Here is an 18,470-nt window from a genome sequence, read left to right on the forward strand (position 1 = left end):
CAATATTACCTTTATCATTAAGTAATTACATAAAATATTAGTAGTTAAATTTAGGTTTTTGAAGCATAATTAATTAGGATAATTTAATAAAACAAACCCTTAATAAGTAGTTTTCTAAAGGGAGTGCCAAGTCAACAAGAGATAAGTAAAAAGTGTTGGTGGGAGTACTTTTAAGGATTGTAAGGTTATTCCACAAGAAGGATATCCATCTAATGTAGGTTAGTGGTCTTTAGATGTAAAACTGTGAGAAAAGAGACGACTTGCAAACAACTGCAAATTACGTGGTTGGCATTAAAGAGCGTTAACTAATTACTTTTTCTTAAGGGAGCTTGAGACTTAGGTCCATTTGCTTGCATTAAGAGTAAGACATCTGAATGATTAAGATGTCTCTAGATTCGAACACTTAATGATTAGAACTATTTGTTTTTCAACATTTAAATGTGCATGATTTATCTTTTAAACCTAATAAATATACAATTCAAATTAAAAGTAGTTGAATATTAGAAAAAATGTAAATTTAATGTAATACAATCATTATTTGATTAAAGAAAAACATTTATGTTCGCTCGGTGGAGATGGTATGTAGTGGTGGTGATAGTTGTGATGATGGATGTGAACAGTGTTGTAATGACTAACGCGATAATGATAGTAGTGGTGGTGGTTAAAGAATGTGTGGTGGTTGACGATGGTGTTGGTGATAGTTGTGATGGTAGAGGTGATTGGTAGTAGGGATTGGCTGTGGTGGTGGTTGTCAGTGGTGGTTGTGATGGCCGAGGTGGTTGCCGACAATGGTGATAGTTGACAATACTAGTGGTTGTAATTGTAATGGCAGAGGTGGTTAGTGGTGGTGGCTGGTGGTAAAAATTATTCACACAAAAATTACCTTTTAGTGATATTAAGACTTTGTCAAGATCTTAATGATTAAAACCTAGGCAGACCAGTTAATTTCTTAAATTTTAATGTAAACAAATGCACTTAATGCCCTAAGGTTGTCACGACCCAATTTCTCAGGTCATGATGCCACCTACTACAACCCACTAGTCGGCAAGCCAACCCCGTAGTCCGGAACGGCTAGTAACGGACTACCCAACTATATATAGAAAAGAATGGCGGAGTAGATGAAATAAGAGAATCAAATAAATAATGAAGTCCCAAAACACGATGGTACCAGTACAAGAGCTTCTAATAAAACAAGAGTACTAGAATGAAATACCAAGGGAATTACACTGTTACAACTTATCTTCGAATATAACATGAAGACTAGTCTAGTACATAAGAGGGAGGTAAGCAATACTTCGAACGGCAAGAGCTCACTCAAAGTCTCCGAACCATGGTTGCTCCGCACGACGCACACATCAACAGCGATAAACCGTACTATGATTTGCAGGTTGCAGAAGTATAGTATGAGTATCAAACGAATGGCACTCAGTAGGTAACTGCTGACTCAGCTCCCAGATAAAGCAGATATACATAACATATAAACAAAATAGAAAACTACACCAAGAGTCCAGTCAATCATATAACAAAGCCAACGAGATAATAAGGATAATCTATCTTATTCATGTCCAAGAGACTAATATAATAAGGCTAAGAAAGTACCACGGATGAACTATCCCATTCCAGCCATACTCAGAAATCTCAACACTATACCGTATATCCCTGGCCAATATACGAATAAAGGGCGAAAGAAGAATATATATCTATATGCAAGGCCAAGAAATGAATATACAATCTGAACAAGTGAAGGAAGGGATATACGGTAATACCATAACTACATCTATATATATATATATATAGATGTACGGTCATCTTGATGCAGAACCTAGATCATTATATCTTTAATTTAAGGTCGCATAATCCTAGCAGGATTTAGTACTAGCATGCTCAGGGTTTCTAATCCACGTGTCTCGTCATGAGTTAATCATGCATAAAAATGAATGCGTACCCCCACCGCCCCAAGCTCAGAAGGTTCAATCAACATACAACAATACAAAGCATAGTCATATAGGAGGCATAATGCATCAATAATGCATAACTCATAACTATGAGGCGTGTCACATTTGTAAGACATCTCATATCTATAGGTCATGTGTCATGACTATGAGAAATGTCATCTCTATAGACCAATTATCATATCTAAGAGGAATAACATCTCTAAAGGCCCAATATCACATTTAAGAGGAAATAACATATCTAAAGGCCCATTATCTCTTCTGTAAGGAATATCATGGCCACAAGCCATTAGTCATAATCCGGGATAAGTCATCACAATTTATCAAGCCACGAAGTAAGCTTATTCTAAAGGCTCAATAGTCTCAACTATGCCTAGCATCCACAACTAAGTCCATAAGGGCTAACACAAGTCTTAGCCTAAGTGGGTCGGACGAATCCACTTCTAATCCTCAATTTTCTTATTTAGGCAATTTACACCCCAAACTAGGCTAAGGTATCTCGTTCAACTTCTAGATGACAAGTAATCCATAACCAATCCTAAGATAGGAATTTCGTCTAGAAACAAAGGCATTTACGTCAACTCTATCCCAATTACGGTTTCAAGATCACTAGACTAGCCCAAATAAGGTTAATCGTACTAACCATGATTCCAACACTTAAACCACATCCCTAAACTAGCATTATGATATATCCATTCTACGAATTAGTTCAATCTAGAGAGAAGCCAATAGGATTCTAAAAGGTACTAAGCATTTCACCTTACGGGTCTAAAACCCTTATCTATTCCCCAAACTTTAATAGTCAAGACTGAGTCATTCTATCCATAATCAATCTTAACATTCAGATTCACACTCAATATATATACACATCATCTTACGAAGAAGAGTAGATGGAAGCCTACCTCAAAGCCGAATCGCAAAATCTTACATCAATCACCAAACATCCATCTTTACTTCACAATCTCGAAATGCAATCACACTATCAAAATCATAATCTACTCATCAATACGAGAATAACGATACCCATATTGTACCATTGTGCTTCGGGTCCAAAAACGACACCAAAAATTCCAAGTGGGTCGTACTTACAGGAAATACGTTTCCAAGGCCAACCCAACATGATATCAAGCTCATGGAGTCAAAACCCTCAAAAATGGGTGAAAACCAAGCAAACTTTGGGCTAAAATCAAGCCTTATGATTTGGGGCTTTGGGTCAAAAACTAAGAAAATTCACCAAGGAATTGATGAAATCTTACCTTAATTCGGATGATAATCACGATAATAGATGTTTAGAAAGCTCCTAAGTCATCCACAAGACCCAATTTTGAGTTATCACACCCTTTTAGGGTTCTTAGCTCTCAAAGATGAAGAGAAAATGACCAAAACGCGGCTAAAATGGGTCATTTTATACCCATACCAGGTATGAAGATGTTGCGATCGAAGTCCTAGGGGTTGCTATTGCGATCCCTGACTCAAAAAGGGATATTGCGATCGTATTACCCCTTGTGCGGTCGCAATAGTGGGATCACAATAGGCTTTGTGTGATCGCACATGCATCAACACCAACAAACTTAGAAAATTTTCCAAATTTCCACTAAGGCCTCGAGATTCATTCGGAATCCGATTTTCGCAAATGAACTATGTAACCCCACTCATTTCGACGTTTCGGACGTGTTGGCGAAGTTGGATTTTTCATCCAAGGTCGTTTAGACCAAATGTGTGTCTCGCACCCATATTTTCTGATTTTTCAACTTTCCGACCAATAGGTTGAAATGAGCTCGAGTGCATCGGGACCTGAGCCAAAGGTCTACCTTGCCTAAAATCGATATTCTGGAGCTGCTGGCGCACTTCGAATTTGCATCCAAGATCGTTTTACTAAAGTTTTTGTCCGGTGGCTATTTGGAACAAGCGAAGACTTCTAAACTGGGAATTGGCTCTAAAAACCAAACGAACTGTCCGGTAACCGAACTGTTAGCCCCAGCAAGTCATAAATGACTTGGGGCAGCTATGGAGAAGCTCTAACCGGCGGAAATATGATAAATGACATGAAGGGTCATTACAAAGGTATAAATCATTTACATCCGCACCTCCATTAAGTGTAAAGGTCTAAGACCTTTACCACAGGAATCCTGGTGGTGGAATGAGGAGGTGCAAAGAGTTCTTTACTTTGAAATCGATAACATGTTATATTCGTCAGCACCCTAGAAAAGGCCTGGTATATCATATCTACCAATACTGCCCCGAACAGAACTTACAAAGAGGCTAAAAAGTCTAATACTAATGATTCAATATCATCTACTAACTGTTCTTTACACCAAACATAAAGAAGAGAAATGCAGGAGCTCTTGATCTTCTGGATTGAACTGCACCTGCCTGCAAAGCATCTTGCATTCCTCTCTTTCCAAATTGTCCACCATATGAGAGCTGGAACAATCTTTCACCACTCTTTTTGATAAGTTTCTCCTTGTATATTCTTCCAACTACATATTAGGTCACGAATTCTCGGGGGCATCACCCAAACAATTTGAGCTATAGCTGCAAAAAGTCGTCGTAATTGAACAATGCAAGAAAAGATGCCTTCAAATATAAGAGAGCTAAGAGGGAAGCTATGAAGAGAGTGTTTTAGGAAGTTGCCAAAAGTAGAAGACAAAGAAGCCTTCAAATATAAGAGAGCTAAGAAGGAAGCTATGCAGATTATTAGGAAGGCCTGGGGAGATGATGGCTTGTACCAAAAGTTGGGACAACCCGAAACATGTCCTTCTTTACTTCTAGAATATGAAATGTAATGCTGCACCTAGTGTGTTTGTTCTTTGTCGTTCCTGTCCTGATATTGTCATTAAATTTTGTTCTTTGCGGTTGGACTTTATGCTGGAGTTTTTATCATGTTTCTGCTTCTTCAGCTTGGTAGATAATTGGCTCCTACCTGGTCAGTCAGGACTAGGCCAAAAGGATCTGAAGCAAGGAAAGGATAGATTTGTGGGGGTTCCAAAAAGTAGTTAAATATGTTCTTTTTGAGCTCTGTTTGATCATGCTCGTGAATCAGTTCCTTCTGGCCTCTCCCCGACGACATGTTTAATGGATAATATAGGTCATAGTTACCAGAGAAGTATAATAGATTATTGTAATACTGAGAATTGCTTACCTGATGAATGGCTTAAAACACCGAGGAGATACATTATATGTCTGTTCTGATTAGATTGTATTTATTGTCAAAACATGAAATTTAGGTGTTCAACCTCCGTGGAGTCTTTTCCATCACCCCCGGCTCACTCATCAGATCATGGGGAACTACCAGAAGTTCAAAGTATGCAAGTACTAGTTGGAGGTCCACTGAGACGACCCCCTAAGCACCATATGGTGGAGGATATACCTATGTTCTCGTCAATTGATTCATCCTATGTTGATACGAAATGGAAGCAAAATGTGTTCAAGGTAGAAGGAAGGAATGTCGTACTCCCAGATGGTTTAGATGATTTTGTCATATACTGTACAACTGATTTTTCTACTGTCTGGAAAGAGGTTAATATGAGAACCCGTAGGGTTAGGTTAATTGGCCTCGAGGTATGATTAGTTTTTAACTAGACTCCGGACTTGATGAAGTTTTAGATATCTTTGTAATTAATACTTGTGAATTATGTAGGGCTCTGGTAAAACCTCTCTTTTAAAAGCAATTCTGGATCGAGGCCGAAGTGCCCTCACTGAGAGTATTGAAAATCTAAATGCAGATGATGATGTTCAAGAGGGAATTGCTGGTGGCTTGTGCTATTCTGATTCAGCTGGAATTAATCTGCAGGTTCCTTAGCTTGTTTGCTCCAGCTCTCTTCTTTGGGTGTTGCTTTGAATATGGAAGACTTAAATGCCTTCGTAATAATGCATTGCTAATTTTTTTAAAGATCCTATCATTAGCTTTGCCGGCTGTTGGGATTTGAGTCACTTCCTCCCTCCCAAAATGGTGGCCCATTTTCTTTAGTGGCAGTTTTTTCTCTCGCCAAAAATCCAAAAGCAAGTACAACTATGTATGTTATTTGAATTTGATGGGACATCTTTCAATTTAACTTTTCTCCTTTTTACATTTCAAAAGTGTATTTTTCACATTTCTCTACCAAACTTTTTGAATAAATTTATCCAACCATTTTGTTCTTGAGCAGTGTGCATGCTAAAGTAGGTTACATATGTGGGGATGAAGGAAGTGATTTTGTTATCAATTCTTCGAATGTCGAACTCTGTCTAGGGGAACAGATTTTGCACCATCATGACTAGGAAATATCTGGAGAAACTGTTAGAAAAAATATAGTACACCTTTGGCCTCCATGGCTTTAGTCTAGTGGTCAGAGACAAATGGTCGATGTATGTCTTAGGCTCACACCATGGTTACACCTTTGGCCTCCATGGCTTTAGTCTAGTGGTCAGAGACAAATGGTCGATGTATGTCTTAGGCTCACACCATGGATTCAGGCTCTCTGCCTCAGACAAAAGTCTTGTATTTTAAGTGGAGTAGTAGAATAAAGGGCAGACCTATTATCCACCAAGTTTCGAACCATTCACAAGCCAACCTTTGGGGATATCTCGGTTATATAAAGAAAAAAGTGCAAAGGTCCTAATTTTGCCATAAATCATGTGAAGTGGTCCAACTAAGCCCCTATTAATAGTTGGGGTCAAATGCTCACCCGTCCTTACCAAATGATCTCAAATATGTCCTTTTGCCCCCTCACAAACAGGATGTTATTTGATTCTAATCAGATTTTAAATATAGTGATTAGCACCTGAGCCTGCCACGTGTCTCCCATGTGGTAAAATTTTAACCTATTTCTTTTTATATTTCTTCTATCCTCATCTCCTCTAATCCACCTTAAACAAACTGACCACCCCTTGACCAAAAACATCAATTTTGCCCCACTGCCACCACCTTCTCCACTAGACCAGCCACTACCAACCAAGATCTCCTCCACCTTTCTACCACTTTCACCATAAGCCCACAGATCTCCGAAATCCGCCTCCGGCACTCCAACTCAAACCCTCTTAGAACCCCTATCAGCGGGCCTTCCCCCTTCATCAACACCACTATCAGTTTCCTTTAAACATATTCCCTTTTGACCACCGTGACTACCTTCATAGCCACCACCTCTTCATTTTTTATCTCCTCCAATGCTCCCTCTGGCACCTCAACCACCGGTAGGCACCTCTGTTCCCCATCGTCAATTGGATTTCCAGAAAATGGAGAACTACTCAGTTGCCTATAATCAGCTTATTCCAATAAAGGGTGAAAGAATCCCGTTTTCAACTAAAAGAAATTCCAACAATGAAGAACTCAGATATTGGAAACCATTAACTACAGATCAAGATTCGATTATACTTGATTCTATCCAAAGAAAATCCCAGTTTCTCGGGATTCAAGAACATCAAAAACTCATGTGTAAAGTTTGAACCGTTGACTTAAAACCCAGATGTAGACATGTATAGGTGGCTAGGGGTGGAAATTGAGCGGGTTGGGTCAAATTTGACCGGGTCAAGATAACAAACGCCTCAAGATCCAAAAGAAAGTTTTAATTGCTTTATTTGTTTTTGTTTTTTTAAATTTTTAGTAAGGAATAAAATTATTTTTTTCTTTATTATGGCTATATATAACATATTAAATAAAAGATATCAGCCCAATTTTTAATGGGTTGGAATGGCTTGAGCTAATAAATAGGTGGGTCAATAACCAACCTAAACATGAGCTAGTTGGGTTTGATTTAGCCACTCGTATATAGGCCCACTTGAAGCAAAAAATTAGATCAAATATAAACTTCAGTATTAAATTCAGAAGAAACCCACTTTTTCGACTTTGTTCTTCCACTAAACAATCATACCAATGGGGTTTACAATAATGTATTGTATTCCCACATCGGCACACTCTCTCTTCAGTTTTCAGTCATCTCCTAAACAAAGGTTAAATTTTTAATGAACATTGAAATTGAAATCCAAAAGAAAAGAGTATTCTTTTTTCTTTTTCGTCACAGGTCAGAATCTGGGAAATAGATTAATTCTGCTGATTCTTGCAGAGGAAGGAATTTGGGGTTCTTGATTTGTTATTTTTAAAAATTTGTGAAGGTGGAGGTTATTTTTTGGTCATTCATGGAAGAAGGTGTTGGACCAACGGTGAAGCAACAGTTATTTTTATGAAGGTGTTGGACCGGCAGGGAAGCTGCGATTAAGGTAAAATTTCAACACGGAACAGAATGCAACAAAGGGGTTGATGAATAAGAAAAGGGGTGGGTTGGAATTGTTAAAATCCTATGAATATTCTATAGAATATGTAAATATAGTAGGTAGCTTGATTTACTCCTATAATTAGGTATTAATTATATATTGATTAGGTATTTATTTGTCTTTATTTCCTTTCCTTTTAGGACATGTAAACGTAGCTATTTAAACCCCAACAAGCAGCATTTCCAGATTCCGGCGACTGTTTCTGTTTTCCAGATGCCGGCCAGATCTGATTTTTCCGGTGACCATTTCTGTTTTCCAGATCTCGGTAACTGTTTGCTTCCAGCTTCCTGCAAATTGCAGAATTTCCAGATTTGGTAACATCTACATAATGTCCCTCACTTCATCTATTTTTAGTTCTAAACCTGTGGTTTGAAGCAATCCCAACCACTCCATCACCACTAACCCTTGATAGGTAGTGTGAACTACTTATCTTGGTCTTCCTCGATTCAGCTATGATGCAAGAGACAAGGGGTTCAAGACTACTTGGTTAAAGAGGCTATGGATGTTGATGAAAAAGATAAGGACGAATGGGAGAAGATTGATGCTCAATTACAAACAACAACATACCTAGTTTATTCCCACAAAGTGGGGTCTGGGAGGATAAGGTGTACGCTGTTCGTACCACTACCTCAGATGAAGTAGAGAGGCTGTTTCCAGTATACCCCCGACTTAGGACAGATAACAATATAAAAACAAAAAACATAAAAATAAACAACAAAATGGGATAACACTGTTAGATAATAAAAGAAACAAGATACCGACAAAATAATACTATAAATTATCTATTCGAGATCACAAACATCATCAGAATACTACGACCAAGAAACTACAAGAAACTATAGGCATAGATGCAAACAAATCACTCCTCTCTATTATTACAGACGCACTCCGACCCACTAACCCTCTACCCTAGTTCACAGTCTTCACACCTTCCTATCAAGGGTCATGTCCTCTGTAAGCTGTAACCAGTCCATGTCATGCCTAATCACCTCCCTCTAATATTTATTCTTTCTCCTTCTACCCCGCCTAAAATCATCCATAGCTACCCTCTCACACATCCATACTGGAGCATCCGTGAACCTCATCATCATATGCCTGAACCATCACAACCTCACTTCCCGTATCTTGTCTTCTACTAAAGCCACTCCCACCTTCTATCGAATAGCCTCATTTCTAAAGTTATCTCTCCTCGTAAGTTCACACATCCATCTCGACATCTTCATCTCCTCCACCTTGAACTTTTGGATGTGGGAGTTCTTAATTGGCCAACACTCCGCTCCATACAACATAGTCGGTTAGACTGCCACTCTGTAGAACTTACCTTTAAGCTTAGGAGACTTTTTTATCATACAAGATTTCTGAAGCGAACCTCCACTTCAATCACCCTGCACCAATACAGTGGTGACATTGTCTTTAATCTCTTCATTCCTCTGAATCATAGATCGAAGATACTTGAAACTATTTCTCTTTCGAATAGCCTGAGAACCTAGCTCCACTACCACGTTAACCTCATGCGTCGAATCACTGTACTTACATTCCAAGTACTCTGTCTTAGTCCTACTCAACCTAAACCCTATAGACTCTAGGGTCTGTCGCCAAACCTCCAACTTATCATTAACTCCTCCTCGAGTCTCGTCAATTAATACAACATCGTCAACAAATAACGTACACCAAGGCACCTCCCCTTGAATACGCCACGTCAAGACATTCATCACCCAGGCAAATAAAAATAGGTTAAGAGATGATCCCTGATGCAATCCTGTCAACAGAAAAGTGCTCTGAATCTTTTCCTACCGTCTTCACAGAAGTCTTTGTCCGTCATACATGTCCTAAATCGACCTAATGTATGCCACAGGCACACCTCTAGCCTTCAAGCACCTCCACAAAATCTCCCGAGGACTTTATCTACACCTTCTCGAGATCGATGAACACCATTTGCAAGTCCTTTCTCCTCTCCCTAAACTGCTCTACTAACCTCCTCACGAGGTGAATGGCCTAAGCAGTCGAGCGGCCTAGCATAAAGCCTAACTAATCCTCGGTAATATTCACGATCCTCCTCAACCTCAACTCTGCCACCCTAATAGTCACGATCCGCTTCAGCCTCAACTCTACCACCCTTTTTCAATCCTTTGTAGTATGACTCAACAATTTGGTACTCTTATAGTTGTTGCAACTCTGAATATCTCACTTGTTCTTATATAATGCAATCATCGTACTCCATCTCCAAGCTTTGAGCATCTTTGCTGCCCTAAAATTGATGTTAAACAACCTTGTTAGCCACTTCATACCTGCCCTACTAGGGCTCTTCCAAAAATACCGGAATCTCATTTGGACCAGTCACCCAACCCCTCTGCATCCTACGAATAGGACCCTTGACCTCCTCAACCTTGATATGCCTACAATAACTGTTATCGCGACACCTCTTTGGGTGCTCCAAGTCCCTAACACAATCTTTGTCCCCTTCATCATTCAAAAGTTTATGGAATTGGACCTAAGCCTCCTAACGTGGGCATCCTACAACACTTTTCCATCCCCCTCCTGATGCACTTCACTTGGTCAAGGTCACGGGCTAGCCGCTTCCTAGCCTTGGCAAGCCTATATAACTTCTTATCTCCGCTTTTCTCCTCTAAAGCTGCATATAAGCTCTCGAAAGCCGCTGTTTTAGCCGTCATAACCACTAACTTAGCTTTTCTCCGAGCTAACTTATACTCCTCCCTATTAGTCTGCTTCTCCTCGTCATTTTTACTCTCAACCAACTTTGCATAAGCCACCTTCTTAGTCTCCACCTTCATTCTAACTTCTTTGTTCCACCACCAGTCACCTCGGTGCTTTGCCGGATTGATGCTCAATTGTGTAGTCTATTATAGAAAATTGTTGATTCGATGTTGATGCCGTTGTTTCGACCATTCCAAACTTGCTTCTTGGTTTGGGAAAAGGCTCATGGTCTATACACAAATGACATCTCTCGTTTTTATAATTTTATTTCTTAGTTGACTATTCTTCAAAAAACAGGATTTAGGTGTGCCCAAGTATCTTGGATAGGTTCAGGCGGTTATGAAAGAGTTCATTGAGTTGATGCCAACTACTTCAAGTGTTGAAAAATAATTGGAGCAACGCGTGAAGATGTTTTTAGTTGTTACACTTGCTGGACTTCTATCTTATCTTGACTCTGTGCGAGATTTGCTCGATTGTTGCAGAACTTGCTGGACTTCATTTGATCTTCACTTTGTGCCAGATTTGCTCGAATGTTGCGATTGGCTGCACCACCTATGTCATCTTGTCACCTTGTGACACTCGCAGAGTTTTTTGTTCTGGCATCTCAAATTGGAAATCAACATAGAAGCCGCTCTAGGAAACCTTGGCCAAGGTGTAGCTATTGTAACAAATTGGGTCATACTCATGATGTCTGCTACTCTTCATGGTAGACCAAAGAATGCCCATGTTGCTTAGATTGAACCCACCGGTAATCTAACCAATCAACTTTTCTCTTTATCTAAAGTAGAATACAATGACTTTCTTCGGTATCAAGCGAGTAAGCATACATGTCCATTAATAACTTCCGTTGCTCAGACCGGTAATCCTGTTGCTTGTTTCTTGTATCTCACGGTGCACCACACTTGGCCCTTGGGTCATGGACTTAGGCGCTTTTGACAACATTTCTGGTAACAAATCCTTATTGACTAATATCATTTACTTCCGATCCTTTCCCACTATTATGTTAGCTAATGGTTCTCAGACTAGGGCAATCGGAGTTGGTCAAGCCAATCCTTTACTTCCATTGACTCTGAATAATCTTCTTTCTGTCCCTAGTTGTCCTTTTAGCCTTCGGTCAGTCGGTCATTTGGCCAAGTCTTTAAATTGTTGTCTTGTTCTTTAGTGACTTTTTTGTTATACAGGACCTCAGTATGAGAAGGATGATTGGCGAAGGGCGTGAGTTTGATGGACTTTATTAGCTTAATTGCCACAAGTCTACTACATTTTGTTCGGCCTTCGACTCACTGGATTTAGTCCACAGGGACAACCTACTTTATCTAAACTTTATTTGAAGGTACCTAGCTTGTCTAACCTGTATAAGATTGTGAGTCGTGTCAATTAGGGAATCATACCTGAGCTACTTTTCTATGCAGTCGTAATAATTGTGCAGAGTTTTTTTCTCATTTAGTTCATTATGATATTTGGGGTCCTAGTAGAGTTAGTTCTACATTGGGTTTTAAGTATTTTGTTACTTTCATTGATGATTACTCAAGCTGTACTTGGATTTTCTTAATGAAAGATCATTTTTAATTATTCTCCATATTTCAAACATTTTTTGTTGAAATATAAAATAAGTTTGGTGTTAATGCACGTGGATATTTATAATCTCAATTTCAACAATTTATGTCTTTCCATGGCATTCTTCATCAGCCTTCTTGTCCTTATACTGACAAAATAGGGTAGCGAAGAGAAAAAATAGGCATATTGTTGAGACTGCATGCACCCTTCTAATACAAGAAAATATTCTATTGCATTTTTGGGGAGATGCAGTTATCTGATTGCCTTACTCCGCTATTCAAGATCAGGTCATACTCTGTTTTGTTTCCAACTTAACCCTGTTTTCTCGTCCACCACGTGTCTTTGGAAGCACATGCTTTGTCCATATCCTTACAAGATACGACAAATTGGCTCCTCATTATTTTAAATATGCTTTCTCGATTACTCAAGGGTACATAAGGGATATCGATGCTTCTCACCTTACCTCGAGCGATACCTTATGTCTACTGATGTTACTTTTTTTTAAGGTTAGCCCTACTTTACATTTCTCCTGCTAAATAGTTGGGCATTTTTAAGGTTCTACCAGTTTCATCTTTTGGGATCCTACCATAGTCTATCCTTCCACATCACCTTCTAAAACTCCATCTTCCACTGCTGCAACTCTACCGCTATTGGCTTATCATTGTCGTCCACATCCAGATGATTCACGCTCGCCACCAGAGTCCTTACCTACTTACCTGCTGAGGACTTGTCTACACAGAGTCCTTCCATCGCCACTCGAAAAGGCAATTGCTCTTCTCGTAAGCCTTATTCTATCTATACTTGTTTGAGTTGTCATCATTTGTTCACCGACCCATTCTGCCCCTGTATCATCTCTATCATCTGTGTCTATTCCTAAGACTACATGAGAAGCTAACAAGCCATGATTGAGGAGATGTCTGCCTTGCACTCTAGTGGTACTTGGAGTCTTGTTCCTCTACCTCCAGGTAAGTCTACAGTTGGTTGTCATTGGGTATATACAGTGAAGGTTGGCCTCGATGGACAGATTAATCGCCTAAAGGCTTGAGTAGTGACCAAGGGTTATACAAATATTTTTGGTCTTGACTATAGTGATACCATTGTTCAGGAATGTGCTCTATCTTCGCATAATGCGATGATGCGAAGCGATGCGAGCCCCCTCGCTGCATGTAGCTTATGCGATCGCATCATGTTGATTTTATTTTTAGAGTCAATATTAAATTAAAAAAAGAGTCACTTCATGTTGATTTTATATTTAGGGTCAAGTTTAAATTAAAAAAAAAAAGAGTTGCGGTGACTGCCACCGCTGCAATTTTCTAAAGTTAATTCAATAAAGTCCACTGTTGCGACTTCTTCTTCTTCACTGTGCGACTACCACTACTGCGACTTCTTCTTCAATGCTTCACTTTAATTATGTGCGCGTATCGCTTCACACTTCGTGTAATGCGTGATGCGGAGCCTTGTCGCTTTTTTCCGCATCATGCTTCCTTGAACACTGGGTGATACATTCTCTCCTGTGTTTAAGATTGATTTAGTTTGTCTCTTTTTATCCATGGTTGTTGTTTGTCATTGGCTTCTCTACCAGTTGGATATTAAAACTGCCTTTTTTTATGGAGACCTTGAAGATGAGGTATTTATAAAGCAACCACCTGGTTATGTTGCTTAGGAAGAGTCTAGTAACATGGTGTGCAAACTACGACGAGCACTTTATGGACTGAAACAATCTCCTCGGGCATGGTTTGGAAGTTCAGTATGGTTATTCAAGAGTTTGGCATGGTGCGAAGTGAAGCTAACCATTCTGTGTTTTGTCATCACTCTGGTCCAGGTTTATGCTTGTATTTGGTGGTGTATGTTGATGACATCGTTATCACAGGTAATGATGATAAGGGAATTGCCAAATTGAAACATTACTTTTTTCAGCACTTTCAAACTAAGGATCTTGGGCAATTAAAGTACTTCTTGGCATTGAGGTTGCTCAATCCAAATCAGGAGTTGCCATTTCACAGAGAAAGTATGCATTTGATATTCTTGAGGAGATAGTCTTCTTGAAGAGATAGGGATGACTGGTTATAGGCCTATTGATTCTCCAATATATTCAAATGTTAATCTCCTACCAGGTCAGGGGGAGGAAAGGGAGCTAATCCTAGAAGATGTAGAAGGCTAGTAGGAAAGTTGAATTATCTGACAGTGACTCGACCTAATATTACCTTCCTAATTAGTGTTGTAAGTCTGTTCTTGAATTCTCCTTTTGATAGTCATTGAAATGCAGTTACTCGCATTCTTTGATACATAAAATGTGCTCCGAGGAAAAGACTATTTTAAGAAGACCGAGGACATGAGAAAATTATTGGATATACAGATGCAGATTGGGCAGTGTCACTCTTTGATAGACGATCCACTTCCGGATACTATGTTCTAGTTGGGGGAAATTTGGTGTCTTGGAAAAGAAACAAAATGTGGTTGTTAGATCTAGTGCAAAAGCAGAATATCGGGCTATGGCAGTGGCAACATGCAAACTCATATAGATTAAGCAAATGGAGATACTAAAGAAATGGAACTCGTGTGCGCTAATGAAGCTTCACTTCACATTGCATCGAATATGGTGTTTAATGAGAGGACCAAACACATAGAGAATGATTGTCATTTTGTGAGAGAAAAGTTACTCTCAGGAGACATCGTCACAAGGTTCGTGCGGTCAAGTGATCAGCTTGTAGATACATTCACCAAGTCCCTACCCAGTCCTAAAACGAGTTACTTATGTAACAAGCTTGGTTCATATAATTTATATGCACCAGTTTGAGGTGGAGTGTTAGAATCTTTTGAATATCCTATAGCATATGTAACTATGGTAGGTAGCTTCATTTACTTCTATTATAATTATGTATTAATTATATATTTACGAGGTATTGATTTGTATTGATTAGGTATTTATTTCCTTTCCTTTTAGGACATGTAAACGCTATTTACATCCCAATGGCTTGAGGGAATAATCAAGCTGAGTTTCTCTATTTCTCTTTTAATTTACAGCAATTTTATCATGTGGGTGACACATGGCAGCCTCAGGTGCTAATCACTTCATTCAAAATATTATTAGGATCAACTAACACTCAATCTGTGAATAAGGGCATGTTTGAGCTCATTTGGTAACTGCAGGGTAGGTAGCAGGTACATTTTACTCCAACTATTAATGGAGGATAATGTTCTACCATTTCGCATAATTAAGGGCGAGAAATTGTAATATCATGCACCTTTTCCAGAAAAAAAGGTCAACCTTTGAAAGTGTTGGCAGAAACACATCTCTGGTAATCTATTTTTGTATGCTCGCCACTCCTGTAATATGAGCTTTGATTTTGCATTTCCTTCCTCACTATTTATTTATGCTCGGTATTCCGTCATATGAGTTCTGATTTTGCAAGTTATATCTTGGGTCCCATTTGAGTGGGAAAACATACCCAGTGAAACAAAACACATCATACATCTTCCAGTATCCTGAAGCAAGCATCTTATTGCAGCAAGGGTTTGGAGAGAGTGGGTAATCATGAAGAGGAATTATGAAAGAGGGAAGAGTTTTGGCCGGCGATCTTTCTTAGATATTTTGGCCAAGCTTCCTTGGAATGGAAAGTCTTTAAAAATACAAAAAATTCTCACTTATTTTTGTGTATCTCCATGGATGATCATGTGTTCATTTGGTGGCTTTTTTTTGTCATTGCTTAGATTTATTTGGTTTTAGTTGTAAGTGCTCAAAGTCTTGGCCACATATTTTGTTTTGTAGAATTTGAACATGGAGGCAACACATTTCAGGGATGAACTGTGGAAAGGAATTCGCGATCTTTGTAAGAAAACCGATTTGATTATACTCGTGCATAACCTATCTCATAGAATTCCTCACTACAAAGAGTCAAATGCCTTGCAACCGCAACCTGCCATGTGCCTTCTCCTAAATGAGGCAAAATCTCTTGGAATACCTTGGATACTTGCCATTACAAACAAGTTTTCTGTCAGCGCGCACCAACAAAAGGCAGCTATTAATTCTGTTCTGAAGGCATATCAAGCATCTCCTAGCACAACTGAGGTTATCAACTCGTGTCCTTACGTTATGCCCAGTGCTGCTGGTGCTCCTCAATCTTGGTATAAAGAAGGGAAAGATCCAGAGGGTTTGATTGGTGTCCAAAAGCTAATTTTTGCTCCACTTGAACTAGTCCGAAGGCCTTTCCAGAAGAAAGCATCTGTTCTCCCCATTGATGGGGTATCTGCTCTGTGTGAGCTTGTCCATCGTATACTTAGGAGCCATGAAGAAGCTGCTTTGCTGGTAAGGAGTTGGAAGTGAACTTCTTAAACAGCCCCCCACCCGCTACAGTTGTTCATGACACAGGTGTGGTTTTGTTGTCTCTAGGAGTTTGCCCGAGATAGGCTTTTTGTGGAATTGGCTCGGGAGAGAGCAGTTGCTGCAGATGCAATTCAAGATTCTCAGGCAAAGGCCAATTCTCTGAATGCTGCGGCTGTTGGTGCTTCACTTGGTGCTGGTTTGGGCCTTGTGTTAGCTGTTGTCATGGGTGCAGCTTCTGCTTTGAGGAAGCCATAAAATCTTCTGTATAGGAAAGTTAATTTGCCTTAATTGGTCGTGTATATGTAGCCGTTCTTTTTATGACTACAAAATATTTAATGATGTGCTGCTTTTCAGTATATTCTTTGTTTATATTTCTTGGGCCTCCGTTGGAGCGGATCTAGTAGTTTAGATGTGCTCATAAAACTATCAGCCTAGACAGATTTATCCAAGTAGAACACACTGGAATTGCTGAAAATGTTGAACTATGACCAGGTGATGGGTTCAATGGTTAGAATCTGAATCCTGAATCCATTAAATTAAAATCTCGAATCTGCCTCTTTGTTTTTGTGATTCACTGCCAGCTGAAAATGAAACTCCAAATTTGGATTTGTTTTTTTTTTCTTGAAGTGACGGTAGTCGGTTCTGTACTTTATTTGATTGTTCTTCCAATGTGCTTATGCTAGCCTCAATATCAAAATCTTCACTGGTTACTGTTACTGCCGTGCCATCGGGGAGTAACCGCCGTGCCATCGGGGCCGGGTCGGTTCACAACTTGATAGTTGTAAGTTGAAGTTACGTTGGGTGTTTTTCTGGAGGATATTCATTCATTTAAATTTTGGCCCTGTTAGTGAAATCTTTAGCAGATATAGGCATTTGCTGGAATTCATCATCTCCTCCTTTCTCCTTTTTCTTTGTGCGGTAGAAAATTAAAGTCTTACATATTTTCTGCTGAAATCAAGTTGAGTATGTTCTGTTGATCTTTTATTGGTTATCCATGATTTGGATTGAAGAAAATTAAATAACATTTTTGTTAAATTTTGAGCTTGAGAAAAATATCCTCTTTTCCGGTGGATCGACTATAACTTAGCTGCTCCTACCGGATCAAACTTGAAGAAAATAAATGGCTCTTCTGATTTTAAATGCTTACGTTTGAATTAGCCATTGAAGGTGGTTGTAATTAATATTAAAAGGTTGTACAACAAACTTGGAATTGATCTGCATCAATTTTGAAGCAAAAATGTATTGGATTTTTCTTTTACACAAGTTATGACGACTCGCCTGAGCTTTGTAGACAATTCTTGCGATTTGTTAGGATTTGTTTTTTGAGTCACATTCCATCAAGATATTGACATCAATTTTGAAGTTTGTCAAGATTTGTGGCCAATTCTTGAGATTTGACTAGAAATTCTGACGATTATGTCCATCAACTTGAAATCTTGGTCAGAATTTTGCCACGTAATCTGGGTCACTAATCTATTCTTGCAAAACTTTTAATAACGTGATCAAAGTTTAAATGATGACACTGAAAATCCCATTCGTGCAAATCTTTCCCAATAAGGTCATTGTCACGATGAAGAATTAGAACTTCACAAGTTGCGTAAAACCCAATCCTTTCTCAAATATTTATTTCGTAGCCTCGTAAAGATAAAATTATACCCTATTGAGGCTGTTGT

General features: G+C 39.1%; 2 protein-coding genes across 6 annotated transcripts in view; one reads left to right on the plus strand and one right to left on the minus strand.

The window, feature by feature from the left end:
- The window catches only part of LOC107842470, a 41,954-nt gene extending 24,583 nt beyond the window's left edge, over positions 1-17,371 (plus strand). For 4 of the 5 annotated variants that reach the window (XM_016686328.2, XM_047396962.1, XM_016686330.2 and 1 more), the window contains 4 exons: positions 5,180-5,513; positions 5,593-5,745; positions 16,243-16,779; positions 16,864-17,371. In XM_016686328.2, coding sequence (XP_016541814.2) covers positions 5,180-5,513; positions 5,593-5,745; positions 16,243-16,779; positions 16,864-17,052 — 1,213 coding nt within the window. In that variant the 3' untranslated portion in view covers positions 17,053-17,371. The remainder of the gene's footprint in view (positions 1-5,179; positions 5,514-5,592; positions 5,746-16,242; positions 16,780-16,863) is intronic. The other variant, XM_016686329.2, reaches the window with a different exon arrangement.
- A 954-nt stretch (positions 17,372-18,325) lies between these two features.
- LOC107842469 (ras-related protein RABA5b) overlaps positions 18,326-18,470 on the minus strand; it is a gene marked incomplete in the record, with an annotated part of 4,921 nt that continues 4,776 nt past the window's right edge. The window contains 1 exon segment of the mRNA XM_047396964.1: positions 18,326-18,470.

The sequence above is a fragment of the Capsicum annuum genome, chromosome 9 (assembly GCF_002878395.1).
Source record: "Capsicum annuum cultivar UCD-10X-F1 chromosome 9, UCD10Xv1.1, whole genome shotgun sequence".
Lineage (NCBI taxonomy): Eukaryota > Viridiplantae > Streptophyta > Magnoliopsida > Solanales > Solanaceae > Capsicum > Capsicum annuum.